General features: G+C 33.8%; 1 protein-coding gene across 1 annotated transcript; it reads left to right on the forward strand.

The window, feature by feature from the left end:
* The first annotated feature begins 6,545 nt into the window (after nucleotides 1–6,545).
* On the forward strand, nucleotides 6,546–7,766 carry LOC115985016 (phospholipase A(1) DAD1, chloroplastic-like). The gene has a single exon (XM_031107992.1). It carries the CDS (start codon nucleotides 6,546–6,548, stop codon nucleotides 7,764–7,766), a length of 1,221 nt encoding a protein of 406 aa, XP_030963852.1.
* The last annotated feature ends 10,760 nt before the right edge of the window (nucleotides 7,767–18,526 follow it).

Consider the following 18,526-nt stretch of genomic DNA (forward strand, 5'->3'; position numbering starts at 1 on the left):
AAAATGGAAGGGGTGGATTTATGAGTGTATAAGTTTTGTATCTTTCTCTATTATGGTTAATGGGGGAACCGAGAGGCCACATTGTCCCAACTAAGGGTTTGAGATAAGGGGAACCTTTATCCCCTTACTTGTTTCTTTTATGCTCTGAAGGTCTAAATGGGTTGATTCAAAATGCTGTGAATGATGGAAAGATTCAAGGATACTCTCTTTGTAGGGGTGGACCAAAAATCTCTCACTTGTTTTTTTGCAAATGATAGCCTCCTTTTTTGTCGAACAAAATTAGAAGAGGTTAACACCATCCAAGGCATCCTAAAGGTATATGAAAAAGCTTCTGGTCAGCAAATAAATTCTGATAAGACTACCCTCTTCTTTCGCAAATCAATTTGTGAGTCACCAAAAAATTCCATAAAAGTGCTACTTGGTGTGTCAGAGATAAAACAGTATGAAAAGTACTTAGGGCTGCTTGTAGTGGTTGGAAAAAATAGGAGAGCAAGTTTGAATTATATAAAAGATATAGTTTGGGGTAAATTACAAGGGTGGAAGGAAGAACTCTTATCTCAAGCTAGGAAAGAAGTGTTTTTAAAGGCAGTAGTTCAAACTATACCCATATTCTGGATGGGATGTTTCAAACTCTTATTGGGTCTTTGTGGGGACATTGAGATGCTAATTAGGAAATTTTGGTGGGGACAATGTGGGGAGTGAAGGAAGATTCATTGAAAAAATTGGGAAACACTTTGTAAACCGAAGAATGAGGGGAGGTTGGGTTTTAAGGAGTTTGCAAAGTTCAATGATGCCATGTTGGCAAAACAAATGTGGAGGCTTATTCATGATACAAACTCACTTTTTTATCGTGTCTTTAAGTCAAAATACTTTCCCAATGATACCATTTTTGATGCAAAACAATCTTCGGGTTCTTTTGCATGGAAGATTATATTAAAAGCAAGAAGAGTAATTACTATGGTTGCAAAATGGAGAGTGTGTGATGGAAGGTCCACTCTTGTCTTCAATTTAGGTGGAAGAATTGCTTCTTCTCCCTCGGTTTTGGGTAGTGATGCCTGTGTGGTAGACTTGATGGACCAAGAATTGAGTTGGTGGAATTCTCAAGTGATTAACGCATTTTTCTCCCCTTCGAAGCTCAGGAGATTAAGGCTATTCCTTTAGGTGAATCGGCTCAATCAAATTTCCTTTACTGGTCATTGGAAAAAAAATTACTTGGTGAAATCGGGTTATAAATGTATATGTGAAGATTCAAGGAGTGAGGAGGCTTCAGGTTCAACCAAGAGTGCAGCTTCGGGTTTATGATCTAGAATTTGGAAACTCAAGATGCCTAGAAAGATCAAACATTTTCTTTGAAAGGCATGTGAAAATAGTTTGCCAACCAAAGTAAATTTGATGAAAAGGAAAATCCTATCAGATCCTCTATATCATCTTTGTGGCAAATGTCCTAAGGATACAAAACATGCTTTCTAGGATTGTGAAGCGGTGAAAATTGTCTAGTGTAAGGACTTTAGTTGGGTTAATCAATTTGAGGCAATTCATGGTGCTTTCCTATTTCGGTTGGTTTTTTTTTTTAAAGGACCTATAGTGGTGTTTATGAAATGCTACTATAGGTCCCTCAATTTTTTTTTTCGGGATTAGGCTATAGCAACGTTTTACAACGCTACTATAAACCCTTGTAAGACAAGAGCCTATAGTGGCTTTCCTAAAATGCTGCTATAGGTCCTTCATATATATATATATATATGAGCAAAATTTTTTTAAAATTTTTGATTGTTTATTTTTTAAAGGACCTATAGTGGCGTTTATGAAATGCCGCTATAGGTCCCTCAATTTTTTTTGGGTATGGCTATAGAACCGTTTTACATATGCCACTATAGGCCTTTTGTCTTACAAGGGCCTATAGTGGCGTTTGTAAAATGCTGCTATAGGCCTCTCATTTTTTGGGTTGGGCTATAACAGTGTTTTACAAATACCACAACAAGCCCGACCAGAACCTATAGTGGCGTTTATGAAATCCTGCTATAAGTCATTCTTTAATTTTTTTTTTTTTTAAAGGACCTATAGCTTTTTCTCAGTTACCTTTCCATTTTACCACCAACTGTTCATAAAATATGATTTTTAAGCCATATTATTAATAATAAAAGCTATTTTCTTACTTTTTATTTTAATTTTAAAGATTAACACATCAATTTGTATAATTTATGTAATAAAATTTGTAATATCTTTAATATCAATTATGATAATCTAAAATTTTAGTATGTAATCCAAGATTTATTCTGAATTCTTTTTAAGGTAAACTTCAATTTTATTGGGAACTTTAAAAAAAAAATTACTTTTCAATTCCTTGACTTCTAAATTCTAGAGTAAGTAATGTTTATTCTTTTTGAAACAATCATGCTTGTTAGCTTACTATTTTTCAGAAACGAATTTATTAACACTTAAACCAATTTAAAATCTTATATGATTAAGAAATTTATTATTCAAAGACGAAATTCTCAATATTAATTCTCTATAATAAGTTTTAGTTGTAGTTAAATTAAATAAATGGAAAACCTAAAATTTTGTACTATTAAATGTATATTGAAATAAATAGATTACATAAATATATATTGTTTTTTGTCAAGCAATTAAATAATCGAATAAATGAAACCTAATTTAAACATTTTGAATTATTAATGTTTTCAGTCTTAACTTACACACACAACTGTAAAACAATAACCAAAAGATATAGTAACAAATTTCAAAACATGTTTCACTACTAGTGAGGTGGTAGGTTGTTATCCGTGTATAATAAAAAAGGGTTTTGGGATAAATCTTCTGTAGTATTCAAAAAAGCAATGTGAAAAAAGTACTGTTTGTCTTTCCTGATGAATAAATTATATCTTATTACTCTAGTTTGTTGTGTTCTGCTAGTTTTTTCTACAAAAGTAACGATTCTTTTCAATGGTAATTTACAAAGAGTGAATTAGAAGTTTTATTTTTATATGAAAGAGTGTTTTAGTAGTTGTTTATGTCACTTCCAAACTTCTTTATCTGTAAAGAGGGATTTAGAGAGAAATAAACAGTGGCATAGCCATTATTTAATTAGTAGCTATGCCTACACCTACACTTGCACCCATTCAAATTTATAAACATATTTGGTTATCCATAGAAATTAGGACAGATTTGAATATATTTTTTGCAATCAAACCCGTTGAAAAAAACAATTATGTGGGGTCAATTATGAGAGGCTTGCTGAAACAATTTAAAAACATATGGACATATTAAATAGAAAAGAACAAAAAACCTTTTATAAAGGTGGCTCCCGCATACAAAACAACAAACCAAATGTCTATATGGTAGTAGCTTCAAAAACTGTTTTTTAGAATGGAAACAAAATGTTTTTTGATATTTTTAAAATAAAATTTGTATTTGGGCAGATTCATTTATTTATTTTTTTTTTTCAGAATAATAACCTAAAAATTTGTTTGATATAAATAATAGTAATTTAAAAAACCCTAAACACTAACACCATTTTGGTTCCATCCTAACACCATTAAAACACTAATCAATATGAATTATCCAAACAATTTTGTCAAAACAAAAACTGAAAATTTTCAAGATACACAAAAACAAAAAGCATTGTCTCATAGAAATTTTTTGATTGACAATAACCAACAATAGAATAGACCCATAAAAACCATCAAACCAAAACCCATTACCTCATAAAACTCATCCCATATCAAAAAATTCATTCAAACCAAATCCCTATCCTTCTCATCACGCAATATCGAAACACTCAAACTGGTGATGCATGGCCAATAACAATATTGACACTGGCGGTTCGATTCACACACAACAAAAAATTCAAAGTCACCCACAGACCTCATAATGAGACTTCTCTAACAACATGTGAGACCCACACATGTGAGATAGATCTCTGATAAGATAATTTGATAAGAAAATTTTCTCGGTAAGAAATGAAGAAAAAATGATAATATGTGTCTTTTACTCCCATTGTTTATCAATGGGTTTGGCTTCAATATTGGCGTTGTTTGTGGCTTCGACTTCAAGATCTCACACCCATCGAATGATGTAAAAAAAAAAAATCAATAAATAAAAAAAGGTGGGCACAGTTGGAGAAACGATGAAGAAGAAGAGAAAATAGTAGGGGGAAAAAAAAAAAGGTAATGGGCGCAACAAGATTCGAAGGCTTGGTGGCTTTTATTTACAATTATGACACCATGTTTTGAGATTTGTGTTCTCTCCATAATAAAAATGGAGTGATTTCATTTTAGAGTTTGGTTTCATTTGAGGGGAAAAAAAAGATTGATTACTTTTTGTTCTTTTTCTTTGATGTGGTGCCACACATATGTTAACACTCCTCATTTGAAATGAATTAATTTCATGGTTGAAATAAAATATTGTAAATTAAAAGTGTATTTAGTATCATGTCATTTAAAATTTAAATGATGTGGTACTACTATATAGATCATCAATAAAACCGTAATTGTGAAGTAAATTCTTTTAACTTTAAGTGAAACGAAAATAGAGATGATTCTATTCTCTCCTATGATAATAAGTGCATTCAAACATCTGGGTTAATTTGATTCACATGTGGTAGAATATGTTGATTACTTATAGTTGCACAAGCTTTTTTATTATTATTATTTTAATAGGAGCAAATTATGATATTAAAGGTTTGTTTGGGATTCGCTTATTTTGTTAAAATTGAAAACTTTTTGTTAAAAATACTATAGATAAAAGTAAAAATTAGCTGAAATAGTACAATGAGACGCATGAATAGTATCAAAAAGTGCAGTGAGACTTATGAATAGTAGCAAAAATAAGCTAAATACTAAAATAAATTGGCAAAATTAAGTCATGCCAAACGGACACTAACTGTCTGTTTAGAAACAGCTTATTTAGTTAAAACTGAAATTTTTTTACTGAAAGTACTATAGATAAAGCTAAAAGGTAGCTAAAATAATACAATGGAACCCATGAATAGTACTAAAAAGTGTAATGGGACTCATAAATAGTAAAAAAAAAAACGCAACCTTAGTGTGCGTTTGGCATTGGCTTAAAAGACTAGTTTATTTTTTACTATTCAGCTTATTTTTGCTATTATTCATGGGTTCTATTACACTTTTTAGTACTATTCATGGGTCCCATAATACTATTTCAGCTACCTTTTAGCTTTTTCTACAGTTTGTTTGGGAATAATTTATTTAGTTGAAACTGAAAACTTTTCGTTGAAAGTACTGTAGAAAAAGTTAAAAGATAGCTGCAATAGTACAGTGATGCCGATGAATAATATCAAAAAGTACAATGAGACCTATGAATAGTAGCAAAAATAAGCTCAAAACTAAAATAAGCTGACTTTTTCAGCTATCCTGAGCACAACCTAAGTGTGCAATTTTTTATTTTTTTTTTATTATATAAACAAATTAAGTGTGCAATTAGCTGTATCTCTTGAATTATTATAAAACCATATTATAATTTTTTTTTAATATACATTTTTTCAGTTTTTTTAATAATTTGATTCAGGAATCAAGATACTCTGAGGTGGCATTTAGATATTGCGTTTCTTGCATTGCGTTTTTTGCGTTTTTTTTTTTTTTGTTTTTTCCTGGACGCATATCTGGCATTGTTCATTGTCCATGAATGACGATTTTAGGCTTATGAACAGTGTCAAACGCATAAACATTAATTTTTTTAATTTTTTTTAATTTTTTAATTTTCAACAAAATAAACCGTATTAACGACCTGAGTTTAGCTAACTGTAGACGAATTAAGTGTGCAATTAGGTGTATCTCTTGAATTATTATAAAACCATATTATAAGATTTTTTTTTTTTAATATACATTTTTTCAGTTTTTTTAATAATTTGAGTCAGGAATCAGGGCACTCTGAGGTGGCGTTTAGATATTGCGTTTTTTTTTTTTTTTTTCTTCTGGACACGCGTCTGGTATTGTTCATTGTTCATAAACAGTGATTTTAGGTTTATAAACAGTATCAAATGCGTGAATAGTAACTTTTTTAAAATTGTTTTCAGGCAAACTAAACGGTGTACAAACGGACCTGAGTTTAGCTGACTGTAGACGCGTTTTGTGAAACGCAAGTGCCACAGCAAGTTCAATTGGTCGGAAAGTCAAATTGGTTAGTACTTTACCTCTTTTATTTTTATTTTTTTTAATAAATTGGGACCCACTAGTCAAATAACCCACTTCTGAGCTCTGGTCCACTGAACTATCTGTGATCTATCTCCCTCTCTTACACTCACATTTTAAAATCCCATAGCCGTTTTTCAGTTATTTCTTTTTCATGTATATAATCTCTCACATCAAACAAAATTACATACATCATACATACAACACCACCGTCCACACCCACACACTCTCTCTATAAAACCCATTCACCACTTCAGTGTCACGATGTGTGAGACAGAGTGTAATAAAACTATAGAGACACCCCACCACACAAAAACAAGCAAAGCTAGGCTCTCTTTAGAGAGAGAGAGAGAGAGAGAGAGAGAGAGAGTAACCCACAAAGAAGAAAAACAAATGACGCTTGTTTTTGGAGCTGTTCGTCCATGCACACCAACTATATCAAAAAACATAGTGGCCACCATGCACTACTACTATGCCATTGCCAACAACAACAATAATAAACGTAGCAGAAGCAGCAGCTTAGAAATCTCTTGCAGCTCACTCAAGCACGGTGCCTTAAAACGAAGCCTCGCAACTCAGTCAGCTAAGCTTGGAAAAAGGTGGATGGAATTTCAAGGACTCAACAACTGGGAAGGCTTGCTCGATCCTCTTGACGATAGCCTACGCAGCGAAATTCTAAGGTACGGCCAGTTTGTTGAGGCAGCCTATCGCTCTTTTGACTTTGACCCGGAATCCCCGACTTATGCCACGTGTCTCCACCCCAGAAGCTCACTTTTTACTCGGACCAGAGTTGGGGAAACCGGATACAAAATCACCAAGAACTTGAGAGCCACTTGTGGGGTCCAATTGCCACGTTGGATCGACCGGGCTCCAGCGTGGCTGTCCACCCAATCTAGCTGGATTGGATACGTGGCAGTATGTCAAGATCAGAGAGAAATACAAAGGCTTGGAAGACGTGACGTGGTGATTTCCTATAGGGGAACCGCCACGTGTCTAGAGTGGGTTGAGAATTTACGTGCCAATTTGACCAATGTGGGTCCCAATCAATTGGGGTCCATGGTTGAGAGTGGGTTTTTGAGTCTATACACTTCGGAGACTGCCATATGTCCAAGCTTGCAAAAAATGGTGAGGGCTGAGATTGAGAGAGTCATAGAAATGTACGGTGATGAGCCACTAAGCTTCACGATCACTGGTCACAGCCTTGGTGCGGCATTGGCTACGCTCACTGCGTATGATATCACCACCACTCGTGAAAATGCACCAATGGTGACTGTGATTTCATTCGGTGGGCCACGTGTGGGTAACAAAGGGTTTAGGTCACAGCTAGAAAAGAGTGGGACTAGGATACTCAGGATTGTGAACTCCGAGGATGTCATTACTAAAGTGCCTGGATTTGTGTTCCGAGATGATGACATGGCGAGCAAAGAGAGTGTCCACGTGGCGGCTGGGATTTCAGGTTGGGTTCAGAAATGCGTGGAAGACATGCAATGGGTTTATGCTGATGTGGGACAAGAGCTTAGACTTAGTAGCAAGGTCTCACCGTACCTCAACAAGAGGGATATGGCCACGTGTCATGACCTCAAGACTTACCTTCACCTTGTGAATGGTTTGTGAGTAAATTAATAGATTGGTGCAACTTTGTATAGGATTTGTACATATACTGAGTTACTAGTGTAAAAAAGTAAGAAAATATACTTGTTAATAATTCATGATTAGAATATAGTTTGTTAAGTTTTGTTGAATGAGGCAATTTTTGACACGTAGAAAATATACTTGTTAATAATTCATGATTAGAATATAGTTTGTTAAGTTTTGTTGAATGAGGCAATTTTTGACACGTCTCTTGATCATATATAAAGCTTGAGTTTGTAGATTATGGTACTATATAGTTTACCTTTTGATAAAGCAGAGAGATATGGCTTTGTGTTTGTGAAACATGTCCATATTCAATACCCTTTTGTGAGCGGAATTGGCCTAGGCCAAGCAAGGTAGAATCATCGGAACAAAAGTCTAATTAGATGTGATAATGTGAAAGCAAAAGGATAGAATCCAAGATTTAGGCTTTGTTAGCTTAGGTTTGATTTGTCAAAAAGCTAGATTTATTTTGTGGTGATTTATAATTTGGTAGGCCATGATAATAAAATAAGTGGTGGTGATGTGGATCCAACTATCAATATAAAGATGACGTAGGTATGAGGCGGATATCTTATCATTTGCACCTACTCTCATTTTGAGGTGATTCTTTTTTTTTTTTTTAATCTCTGCCCAACTCTAACGGATGCTTGCATGTATCAACCCGTTCCATCAAACACAATTTTTTATATATAATTTATTAAAACCTGATTTAAAATATATCATTCAATAAATTAAAACTCTTTAAAAAAAAAAAAACTTATGGCATTGCAAAATCTTATTGAAGAATAACAATACAATAATTTAAAAAAAAATTAAATTAAATCTTAAAACAGAAAACATAAAAATATAATTTTCTTACAAAAAAAACATCAAAAGAACCATAAAATTTATAGCATAATAAACTAATCAAGGACATTATGAATGGAAATAAAGGGATAGCGAAAGACCTTCTCTTGTGCTTTGTTCCATGTATCTAATGAGCCCTTTTTAAGCAATCTTTTTGGAGGCAATATTCACAAGACTAAAATGACTTGAGGCAAGTATCAGCCGTCTTAATTAACCACGAGGGGAAATTTCTTTTGTATCTTCTAACCATTATGGTTGTGAGAGATAGTGATTCCGTTCTTTCATCAAACACTTTGGTTCTTAATTAAGACATAATATAGGGCAATTAACATTCATGATTAGAAGTAAAATGACATAGATCCATTTCAACAAAATCATTTTTAATCAATGATTTCATAATATAGTAATTAACAGTTCTCCAATCTAGGCTTATAGGTGAGATTAATTATTGGAAGAAAAGATAGATGACACGAGTATCACATAAAGAAATTTCGAACATTCCAACAATTGAAACTCTGCCCTACAATTGACAGCAAGGAAATTTATGGGACTTTTAGGCCAAAGTGACAAACAGTGATAAGAAGTGTGTAAAATATGCTTAGATGGGTGCATGGTGGTCTCGTCTGAGAAATCGATGTCATTTTTGTACTTTTTGGACTGACCATTTGTGGGTATTCCGATTCATTGAATATAAGCTCTGCTTCAGCAAAAAGAGTAAAAGCTCTGGTTCTGAATTACCTCTATATGGAACCTCTTGAATCATGTGTTTGTATCTTATAATTAATACCTCGTTTTAACTCCTACTCTGCAAAAGAGTTTGTGCAAACGTAGCAAGCTAGTTCAACTAGGTGCCTGTTTGCATAATAAACAATGGGATTTTATGAGGCCCTACTTTGTAGAAGTAGAACTTTAAACCACCCTCCCAAACATTATATAATTCTGAATTTTGCACGTTGTAAAGAACCAATAGTAATCCTTTTCATCTGAACAATTAAATATTTTTTTCTTTTTTTATTTTAACTAAAATTGGTGAAACTTTTTGAATTTGTCACTATAGACTAGAAAAATTTTTGTTAAAAGAGTCATAATAAAATTTTACCATGCGGTCGGTTTGTTTTCAAATGTAAAATACTTTCAATGAAAACATTTTTAAGTGTTTGATGTGACATGTAAAAATTTTTCAAGTATAAATCACAAAACTTGTTGATCTATTTAGAGCCTCCAATATGGTGGTTTAGTGACCGACTACCATCACCAATCTAATTGGAGCCACAGATTTGATGGCCGAAGTTGGTGGTCTGGTGACTAAACCGCAGACACCGGCAATCCAACCATTAAATGAGAGGGAAAGCTACTATTTATTTTTTGTAAAATATTATATTAAAATTTTTAAAATAAAATGTTTTACAATATTTTATAAAGTATTTTACGTTTAATGGAATTTCTTTTTTCAAATTTAACCAAATTTTACAATAAAACAAATACAATAAAATGATAAAAATATTTTTTCCGTAAAACATTTTATAACAAAATAAACAACTGTAAAAGTAAATCTTGTTATACAATTACACCTTTAAATATATATATATATATATATATTTTGTGAAATCACCTTTAAATAACTTGTGATAGGAATAGAATATATTAGGTTTTTTTTTTTTTTTTTTCTAAATGGTCAAAAATAGAAATGATTGGTACGCATGGACGGTCTAACTATGCGAGTGGAACGCGTTAGCTCCGTGGTGACTTTTTTTGAAGGAAAGGAATTGCTTAGAATGGAAACCAAATGCTTACACTTTTTTTTTTCTCTGATGCCAAAAAATGAAGACCAAGTGCTTGCTCTGATGTTGCACTATTGGGAACGAATTAAAAGTTAAAACTCTCTTCCAATTCTTTACGCAAAATAAGAACAATGTGGAAAATGCCACAATAAGAATGTGGTAGATTTTCATTCCAAAACAAAAAGCCAGCAGCCCTTTTGTTAATGAAGCCCCCACACAATCATTCTTTTTTTCTCATCATCCTCAAGAATCTTTTTTAGCACCAATACCGACAAATATAATGAAGCCAAAAAAAAAATAAAAAAATCATAGAAATTAAACCACCTGCTCTGTTTTTTTTACTTGAATAGAAAAATGCAAGAGCTGTTTGTATAGGAAAATTTAATGGTCTAGGGGTATAAATTTACTTGGTAACTTGAAAGATTATCCCATATCAATTAAAGACACCCCATCTAGCTAGAAAGAAATCAAACCCCACTTTGGTGTTTCCTTTTCTTCTTCTTTTTCATGTGTAAAGCCCTATCTTTTGTGTGAATCTTCAACCTTTTTTACCTTGGTTTTGAGGGAGATGATTTATAATCAGCTTGGTTTGAGGGGAGGGAGACAATGAAAGGTTGTTAAAACTGAGCCTAACCCAACTTGATTGGGTGCCCATGGGTGCTTGATATATAAAGCTATTTTCATGGGTTCTTTCTTAAGAAAAAAATATATTTTTTGTTCATATTATTAATTTATTACTCATTAATTCACATGCTGGTTTTTTTACCTTTTGATGGTAATATTATTATTTCATGTGATTTTCTCCATATTTTATGTGAAGAAAATGCATGAACCATATTTTATATGACACATAAATGACATGTAAGAATGAAAATAAATTTCATCTCCATCAAAAAAAATTAATTAATAAATTATATCTTTATTTTTCCTATTAATTTATGTGATGAAAATTAAATAACCATATATAGTCGAAACTTCAAGCTCCACCCTCCTTTTCATACCCTCTATATATCTCTTTTATTTTCTTTCTATTTATTTGTTCAATTTTCCCTTTTTTCTTTAGGTTGAAAGTTTCTTTCTTTGTAATTGTTCATGGGTTTGGGGAATTGGTTGATTTAGGTTATAAGGGTTTGAAATATGGAATTTGTATTTGGATTTAGGGTTTCAAAAGAAAAATTTTTCGTTTTGGGTTTTGGGGTTTGGTTCAAAATGGGTATCTATGTGTATTAGTTTAAAATGTAGCCTTGTGATGTGTGTGTACATATGAACTAATTGTATAGTGGAACATGGAATGATCTGCTTGTGTTTGATCCACTTTCCATCCTTTTGCTTTTCTTGCTTTTTTGCTATGCCCCTTTATTGTTTGCTTGACATTTTTAGAGAGAAAAATGAAAGAGTGGAGAGAGAAATATCACGTGGGTAAGAGCAACAAGAAGAATACTGTTACCATTTTTAAAAAACATACTTGTGGTTGTGGGTTCCACTTTTTTGAGTTAAACTTGAGTTTTTAAGCTGAAAACTAAAGCCAATATTTGAGCCAAACACATTGTTGAGTGAGTTAAGAGAAAAGTAGAGAATACAATACGAGATATAAGTGATGTTTCTTTTTTCTTTTTCTTTTTTTTCTTTTTTTATTTCTTCTTTACTTGAAAAGAAAAATCCAAGAGCTGTTTGTATGGGAAAATTTAATGGTCCAGGAGTATAAATTTACTTGGTAACTTGAAATTCACCCATCTCAATTGAAGACACACACCATCTAGAAAGAAATCAAACTCCACTTCGGTATTTCCCTTTTTTTTTTCTTTTTTTTTCCTTTCATGTGTAAAGCTCTATCTTTTGTGTGTGAGTATTTAACCTCTTTTTACCTTGGTTTTGAGAGAGATGATTCATAATCAACTTCGTTGGAGGGGAGGGAGATAATGAAAGGTTGTTATAAATTGAGCCTAACCCAAAATTGGGTGCCCATGGGTGCTTTCTTAAGAAAAATATTTTTTTTTTTCATATTATTAATTTATTACTCATTATTCACATGCTGATTTTTTTACCTTTTGATGGTAATATTATTATTTCATGTGATTTTCCCCATAGTTTATGTGACGAAAATGCATGGACCATATTCTATATGACACATAAATGACATGTAAGAATGAAAATAAATTTTATCTTTATTTTTCCTATTAATTTATGAGATGAAAATTAAATAACCATATGCTAGAATCTTCATTACCATGCACGGAAAAACATCATTTCATGTGAAAATTTTCATATTTTTAATGGAACAAATTTTATTTACATTCTAAACATATTGATTCAAAGACCTATGAATCTATTTTAGTCATCTACACAAAGCCCTAAATTAACACATATGCGATCATGACTTAACAAATCTATTTCAAGAGACAAATCTATGACTGTCATAAATCACTTATTAACACATATCATAACTTAAAAGGTCAAAGTTAAGACAAGACATTTTTCATTTTTTTTAAATTTTCAATTAATTAAACTTATCAAAAAATATCTATACAAAAAACATAATGCAGAGTAATAAGGAATTAGGAATAATTACCTATGAACATGCATGGCTCCTCCAACCATTACCTATGAAGCTGAGATGTCCTTCAATCTTAAGCTTCTCAAACAATTTATATGACTCATAACCTTATTAGATATGTTGGTCATATCATAGATTTTTCGGTATGGATATGAAGGATGTTTCTTCACACCTGAATGTTGTAATTCTAGCCGATACTGAATAATGGGTAATGGGCTCGATTATTGGGCCTAAGCTCATTCACGACAAAAAAGAAGTTCAATCAAAGTTTAAATTAGGGTAACTAATGGCCAACCACAAGACATAGAACTTGAATTGTGTTACATGGGTTGGGGCTATCTAAGGGAATGTTTTAAAGGGCCTTTACATGTAGGTAAAGGTTGGCTTTAAGGTCACCCATGAGTTAGGATGTTGTACCTCACAACTTGTGATGCAAGAAGTATCTTGTTGGTTCAAATGATATAATTTTTCCTTCAATATACCTAATCAAGAGGGTCAAAGACTCAAATGATACAATGTAATGATGTGGTAGGCTCACCTTTGCGATTTGTGACTACTACTAGTGGGCTTTCCGGCTAGGCATGCAAAATCAACTCTATTTACAAAATATACATATGCATGCATGAACATACCAACAATGACATTTATGGATGAAATCGATTCACCTCTCTCTCCCTTCGTAGGAGCCTTTTCTCTCCACAGGAGCCCTCCCTCTCGACCATACTCGAGCCCCCTCCCTCCTGTTAAAGGCTCTTCCTCCACCCTATATTCCCAATACCCACACCACCTAAACCCGCATCATCCCAACCATTTCAAAACATCTCTCAGCCTTATACAAGCATGGATCTGACTGTGTTAGAAGATTTGCAACACCTTCGTCTCACAAAGGACAAAGAAGAAGATATTCAAATCTCCTCCATGAACAGATTTGACCTTATTGAGGAGTGTGCTTTAAGTCTTTTTGGTAAACTCCTTACAGACAGACAGCAGAATCAAAGAGCCTTGAAAAGCACCCTTAGAGCTGCCTGGAAGATGGGTTCGAACTTGCGAATAGTAGACATAGGAAAGAACATCTACCAGTTCAAGTTCTCCTCAGAATATCAGTTGGAATGGGTAGAAAAAAAGGGTCCTTGGAACTTTGACAATAACTTGCTTCTTCTCTACAGATGGAGAAAGGGTCTTTCGGTCTCAAACATTACTTTTACTCATGTGCCATTTTGGGTTCAAATTTGGGGCCTTCCTTTTGAAAACCTGTATGAGGATGTTGGAAGAGACTTGGGTAACAGCTTAGGAAGATATTTAGAAACGAATAAGCGCATGTGGCTAACGGAGCAAGCCAAATTCCTAAGAATCCGGGTTGACATCCCACTCAATAAACCACTTCACAAGGGCAGCAATATACTCAACCTTGATGAAGAAAAAACCTGGGTCAATTATAAATATGAGAGGCTGCCTTCCTTTTGTTTTTGGTGTGGCTTTTTGGGTCACGATGAAAAGCATTGCCCAAACCCACCTTGTAATCCCGATTCTCCTAAGCAATACGGAGAATGGCTGAGGGCAAACGGCAACCAGAAAAATGGTGTTAACAAACAAAAGAACTCAAACAGTTGGGGTTTCGACGATGAAAGATCAAGCCGCTCAAGTGGGAGATCCGAACCGGCAATGAAGAATCTGTTAGACTCAAACTCCAATCCAAGGGCACAATCGGAATTTCAAGAAAGTCTCCAAAGCAGAGACGTTATGGAACCCAAGGACCTTGACAAGAAAGAAAAAGTAACCTCACAAACAGCGAATTTCTAGGGAAGTAATAGGCAAGGTACGATTGTCAAGCTTCCCCAGTCAGACTGCCCTTCATGCGACAGAGACAGGTCTAAAGCCGCAGGCAAAAATGCTAGAGACAAAGCTTCAACTGTGGGCTTAACCTCTCATACTCTCCATGAAGCCCAAGAAGTCACTAGACCAATAAAACCCACCACTAATGACCCCAACCCCAAGTAAAAGCTCAACTCACCACCGAATATTACTCTGCCAAAAGGAAAAGGAAACATGAAGAGAATAGCCCGTGAAAAAGGAAAACAGGCCCACGGTGAACAAAAAGCCAGCCTCTTAGGTTCTAAAATGTCTGGTAAGTTAGTTTTCACTAAAGAACTTGATGAAGCCCTCCCACAAAAAAGGTTGTGCGAAACGCACATCCAAAGCACTAATCCTTCCCTTGCATTATCGGCGATGGCCGCTAAGCAGCACCGCCGGGCACAATGAATGTCTTATATTGGAACTGCCGGGGAATTGGGAACCCCCGAACAGTTTATACGCTACGCAATTACGTGTGACAGTGGACTCCCTATCTAGTCTTCCTAGTGGAGACCAAAGCAAAACTAAAACATATGGAGAAAATAAAATTCAACCTTGGCTTCTCTAACAGCCTAATAGTTCCCAGTCAAGGAAGAAGTGGGGGACTTGCTCTATTCTAGTCAAAAGATGTCAAGCTAGAAATCAAATCATACTCTCAAAACCACATTGATGCTACCATCACAGAGCATGAAAGCAACTTCACCTAGAGATTCACAGGGTTTATGGCCATCCAGAGGCTCACTTAAGAAAAGATTCCTGGAAACTCCTCTCTTATCTTAACAACCAATTTTCTTTGCCTTGGTTTTGTTGCGGTGATTTTAACGAAATTCTATCCTTGTCTGAAAAATTAGGTGGCCCTCAAAGAACTCGGCGTCAAATGGATGGCTTTAGGGATGCGGTAAATAACTGTGGTTTTCAGGACCTTGGTTTCTTAGGGCCCCAGTTTACCTGGTGCAACATGCGTGAAGGAAGTGACCGGGTTTACCTTCGCCTGGACCGGGTGTTTGCAAATTCGGATTGGTTTAACAAGTTTAGTAATTGCAAAGTTCACCATGTTGCTGACTCCACCTCCAACCATTGCATTCTGAGAATCACTGACTCAAGGGCCCCACCCCCTCCTCGGAGACACTGTTTTCATTTTGAAGCTCTATGGGCCAAACGTGACGACTGCCATGGCATTGTGGAGGCAGCCTGGAACAGGGGTTGTCTCTCCAACACCCCCTTATGAAAATTTATATGACTCATAACCTTATTAGATATGTTGGTCATATCATAGATTTTTCGGTATGGATATGAAGGATGTTTCTTCACACCTGAATGTTGTAATTCTAGCCGATACTGGCTAAGTTTATTAATAAAGGTTTTCAGCATTTTCTTCAATAATGGGACAATGGGTTCAATTATTGGGCCTAAGCTCGTTCACGACAAAAAAAAAAAGTTCAATCAAAGTTTAAATTAGGGTAACTAATGGCCAACCACAAGACATGGAACTTGAATATTATTACATGGGTTGGGGCTATCTAAGGGAATGTTTTAAAGGGCCTTTACATGTAGGTAAAGGTTGGCTTTAAGGTCACCCACGAGTTAGGATGTTGTACCTCACAACTTGTGATGCAAGAAGTATCTTGTTGGTTCAAATGATATAATTTTTCCTTCAATATACCTAATCAAGAGGGTCAAAGACTCAAATGATACAATGTAATGATGTGGTAGGCTCGCCTTTGCGATTTGTGACTACTACTAGCAAGCTTTCCGGCTAGGCATGCAAAACCAACTCTATTTACAAAATATACATATGCATGCATGACCATACAAACAATGACATTTATGAAAAGAAAATAACATCCAAGTGTAACATAGAAGAATTTTTTGACATTAAATCCTACTTGGACTCTAGCTCTCAACACACCCATAGAGTTGCGATTGTGAGAACTGTGACCCGAAATGCGAGGTCAAATGGGTCTTAAAATGGTTACTCAATATAGATGCCTTACCCTTTATATTCAGGATTTCATAATTTCAAGTTGCCACTTCATTATTTATCCATGATTATTTAAGGATAAAATGAAGGAAAGAAAAGGGAATAAAAATACATCTTTAATTATCCTGATGACCTGTGACTGGTCCCAATAAAAAAGGAAGACAAACCAGCTCTGATTGATTGGTTTTCAAAAGATTATGTAATCTTTCATTAAAAAAAAAAAAAAAAAAAGTCTAAAAATTACATGGTTTTTTTTCTCCAAATTAAAAACTAAAACAATTACACCCCTTTCACTCCTAGTTAATTACATTCCTTTCAAAATGGAAAGACACTACTCTTTTGTTCTGTTTTTTTTTTTTTTTTTTTTTTTGGGTAAATAAGAATTTAATTTAACAAAATTAAGGATTATAAAGTCTCAGGTATGATATACTCCTAGTATCCAAAAATAACTGATACAAAATAAAAAGAGGAAATGCGAAGACAAAATAAAGCTATCATTACTAAAAGATTTCTCTTTAGCTAAAAGGTTCGCACATTAATTCCTTTCACAGTAATGTGGTAAACATGGACTATCTCAAAAAACTTGAGAAAAAATCTATTATCAAAAATTAAGGTAATGAGATGAATCAAATAAAGCATAACATGATGTGAGAATTGTAACAACTATTAGATAGGATTGGAACACTACTCAAGATATAATAATGGAAAGACCCATCTTGCCTTATCCGATAATTGATCTCCTAAAAAGTAATGACCAACTTTAATCTCATCAGATAATCTCATCTTGCCTTATCTGATGTTAATGGAGTTAACTATTGTAGGCTTTCAGCCACGAGTTTAGCCATTTTGGCTTCCTAGTTTGTCTTATTTATGTCCTTTTAACCAAAAAAAAACTCATAAAGTTCATGTCCAATAGAAAATAAAAAACACGTGAGGTATGAATAAAAAGGAAACTGAAGAAACTCATCAAGAAAAGGAAAGAAATGTTGGTTATGATATGACAAATACTATGCCTTTCAATAATGGCAAGAAAAGAGGCCCCTCTCCTCCCTGCTACTTTCTCCTACACTACAGGTCGTCTCAGAATATATAGTGTACTATGATATGATAATATCATAGCTAGCTTGATTGCCCTACTTCATCGTACGCCAGGTACATACAACAACATAGGTCCCAAAAAATTACTGTTGGTATGTTATCATTTTGGACTATTATATTTTGTAATTGTTTTCATTCACAAAGAAAGTGTCAAAATAGAACTCAAAAAAAAAAGTGTCAAAATACTGTAGAAACGGCAACTCTAGAAATCTTTTTCTTAGGAGAATCAATAAAATGATATATTTTAGAGAAGAGATAAATCCTGTCGTGTACGACTATCTTCCCTATAAATTTCTCTATGTAGAGAATAAAAAATAAATTATTGTTTCATAATATTATGAATATACTAATTGTTGATATTAAGATGAAATCTTGGAAATCGTTCATTGCTTTTAAATATAATAAACATATTTATTATTGTTACTAAGAGAATTTTAATTATTATTATTTAAAATTCTTTTATCTATTAGTTTGTCTTTACTTTTTACTATTCTTTTATTTAACAATTCAACTTAATTTTGACAATTATTGTTCTTTGTAATTGTATTAAGCGTGTATTTAGGTCTTGATTATAAGCCAACTTGCTGCTTTTTTTCCCTACTATTTGCAGGTTTCATGTGAGTTTTTA

Source organism: Quercus lobata, chromosome 4 (assembly GCF_001633185.2).
Source record: "Quercus lobata isolate SW786 chromosome 4, ValleyOak3.0 Primary Assembly, whole genome shotgun sequence".
Taxonomy (NCBI): Eukaryota; Viridiplantae; Streptophyta; class Magnoliopsida; order Fagales; family Fagaceae; genus Quercus; species Quercus lobata.

What these genes read in the sequence shown, in the direction of transcription:
- LOC115985016 (XM_031107992.1), top strand. Translation starts at nt 6,546, where the DNA reads ATGACGCTTGTTTTTGGAGCTGTTCGTCCATGCACACCAACTATATCA.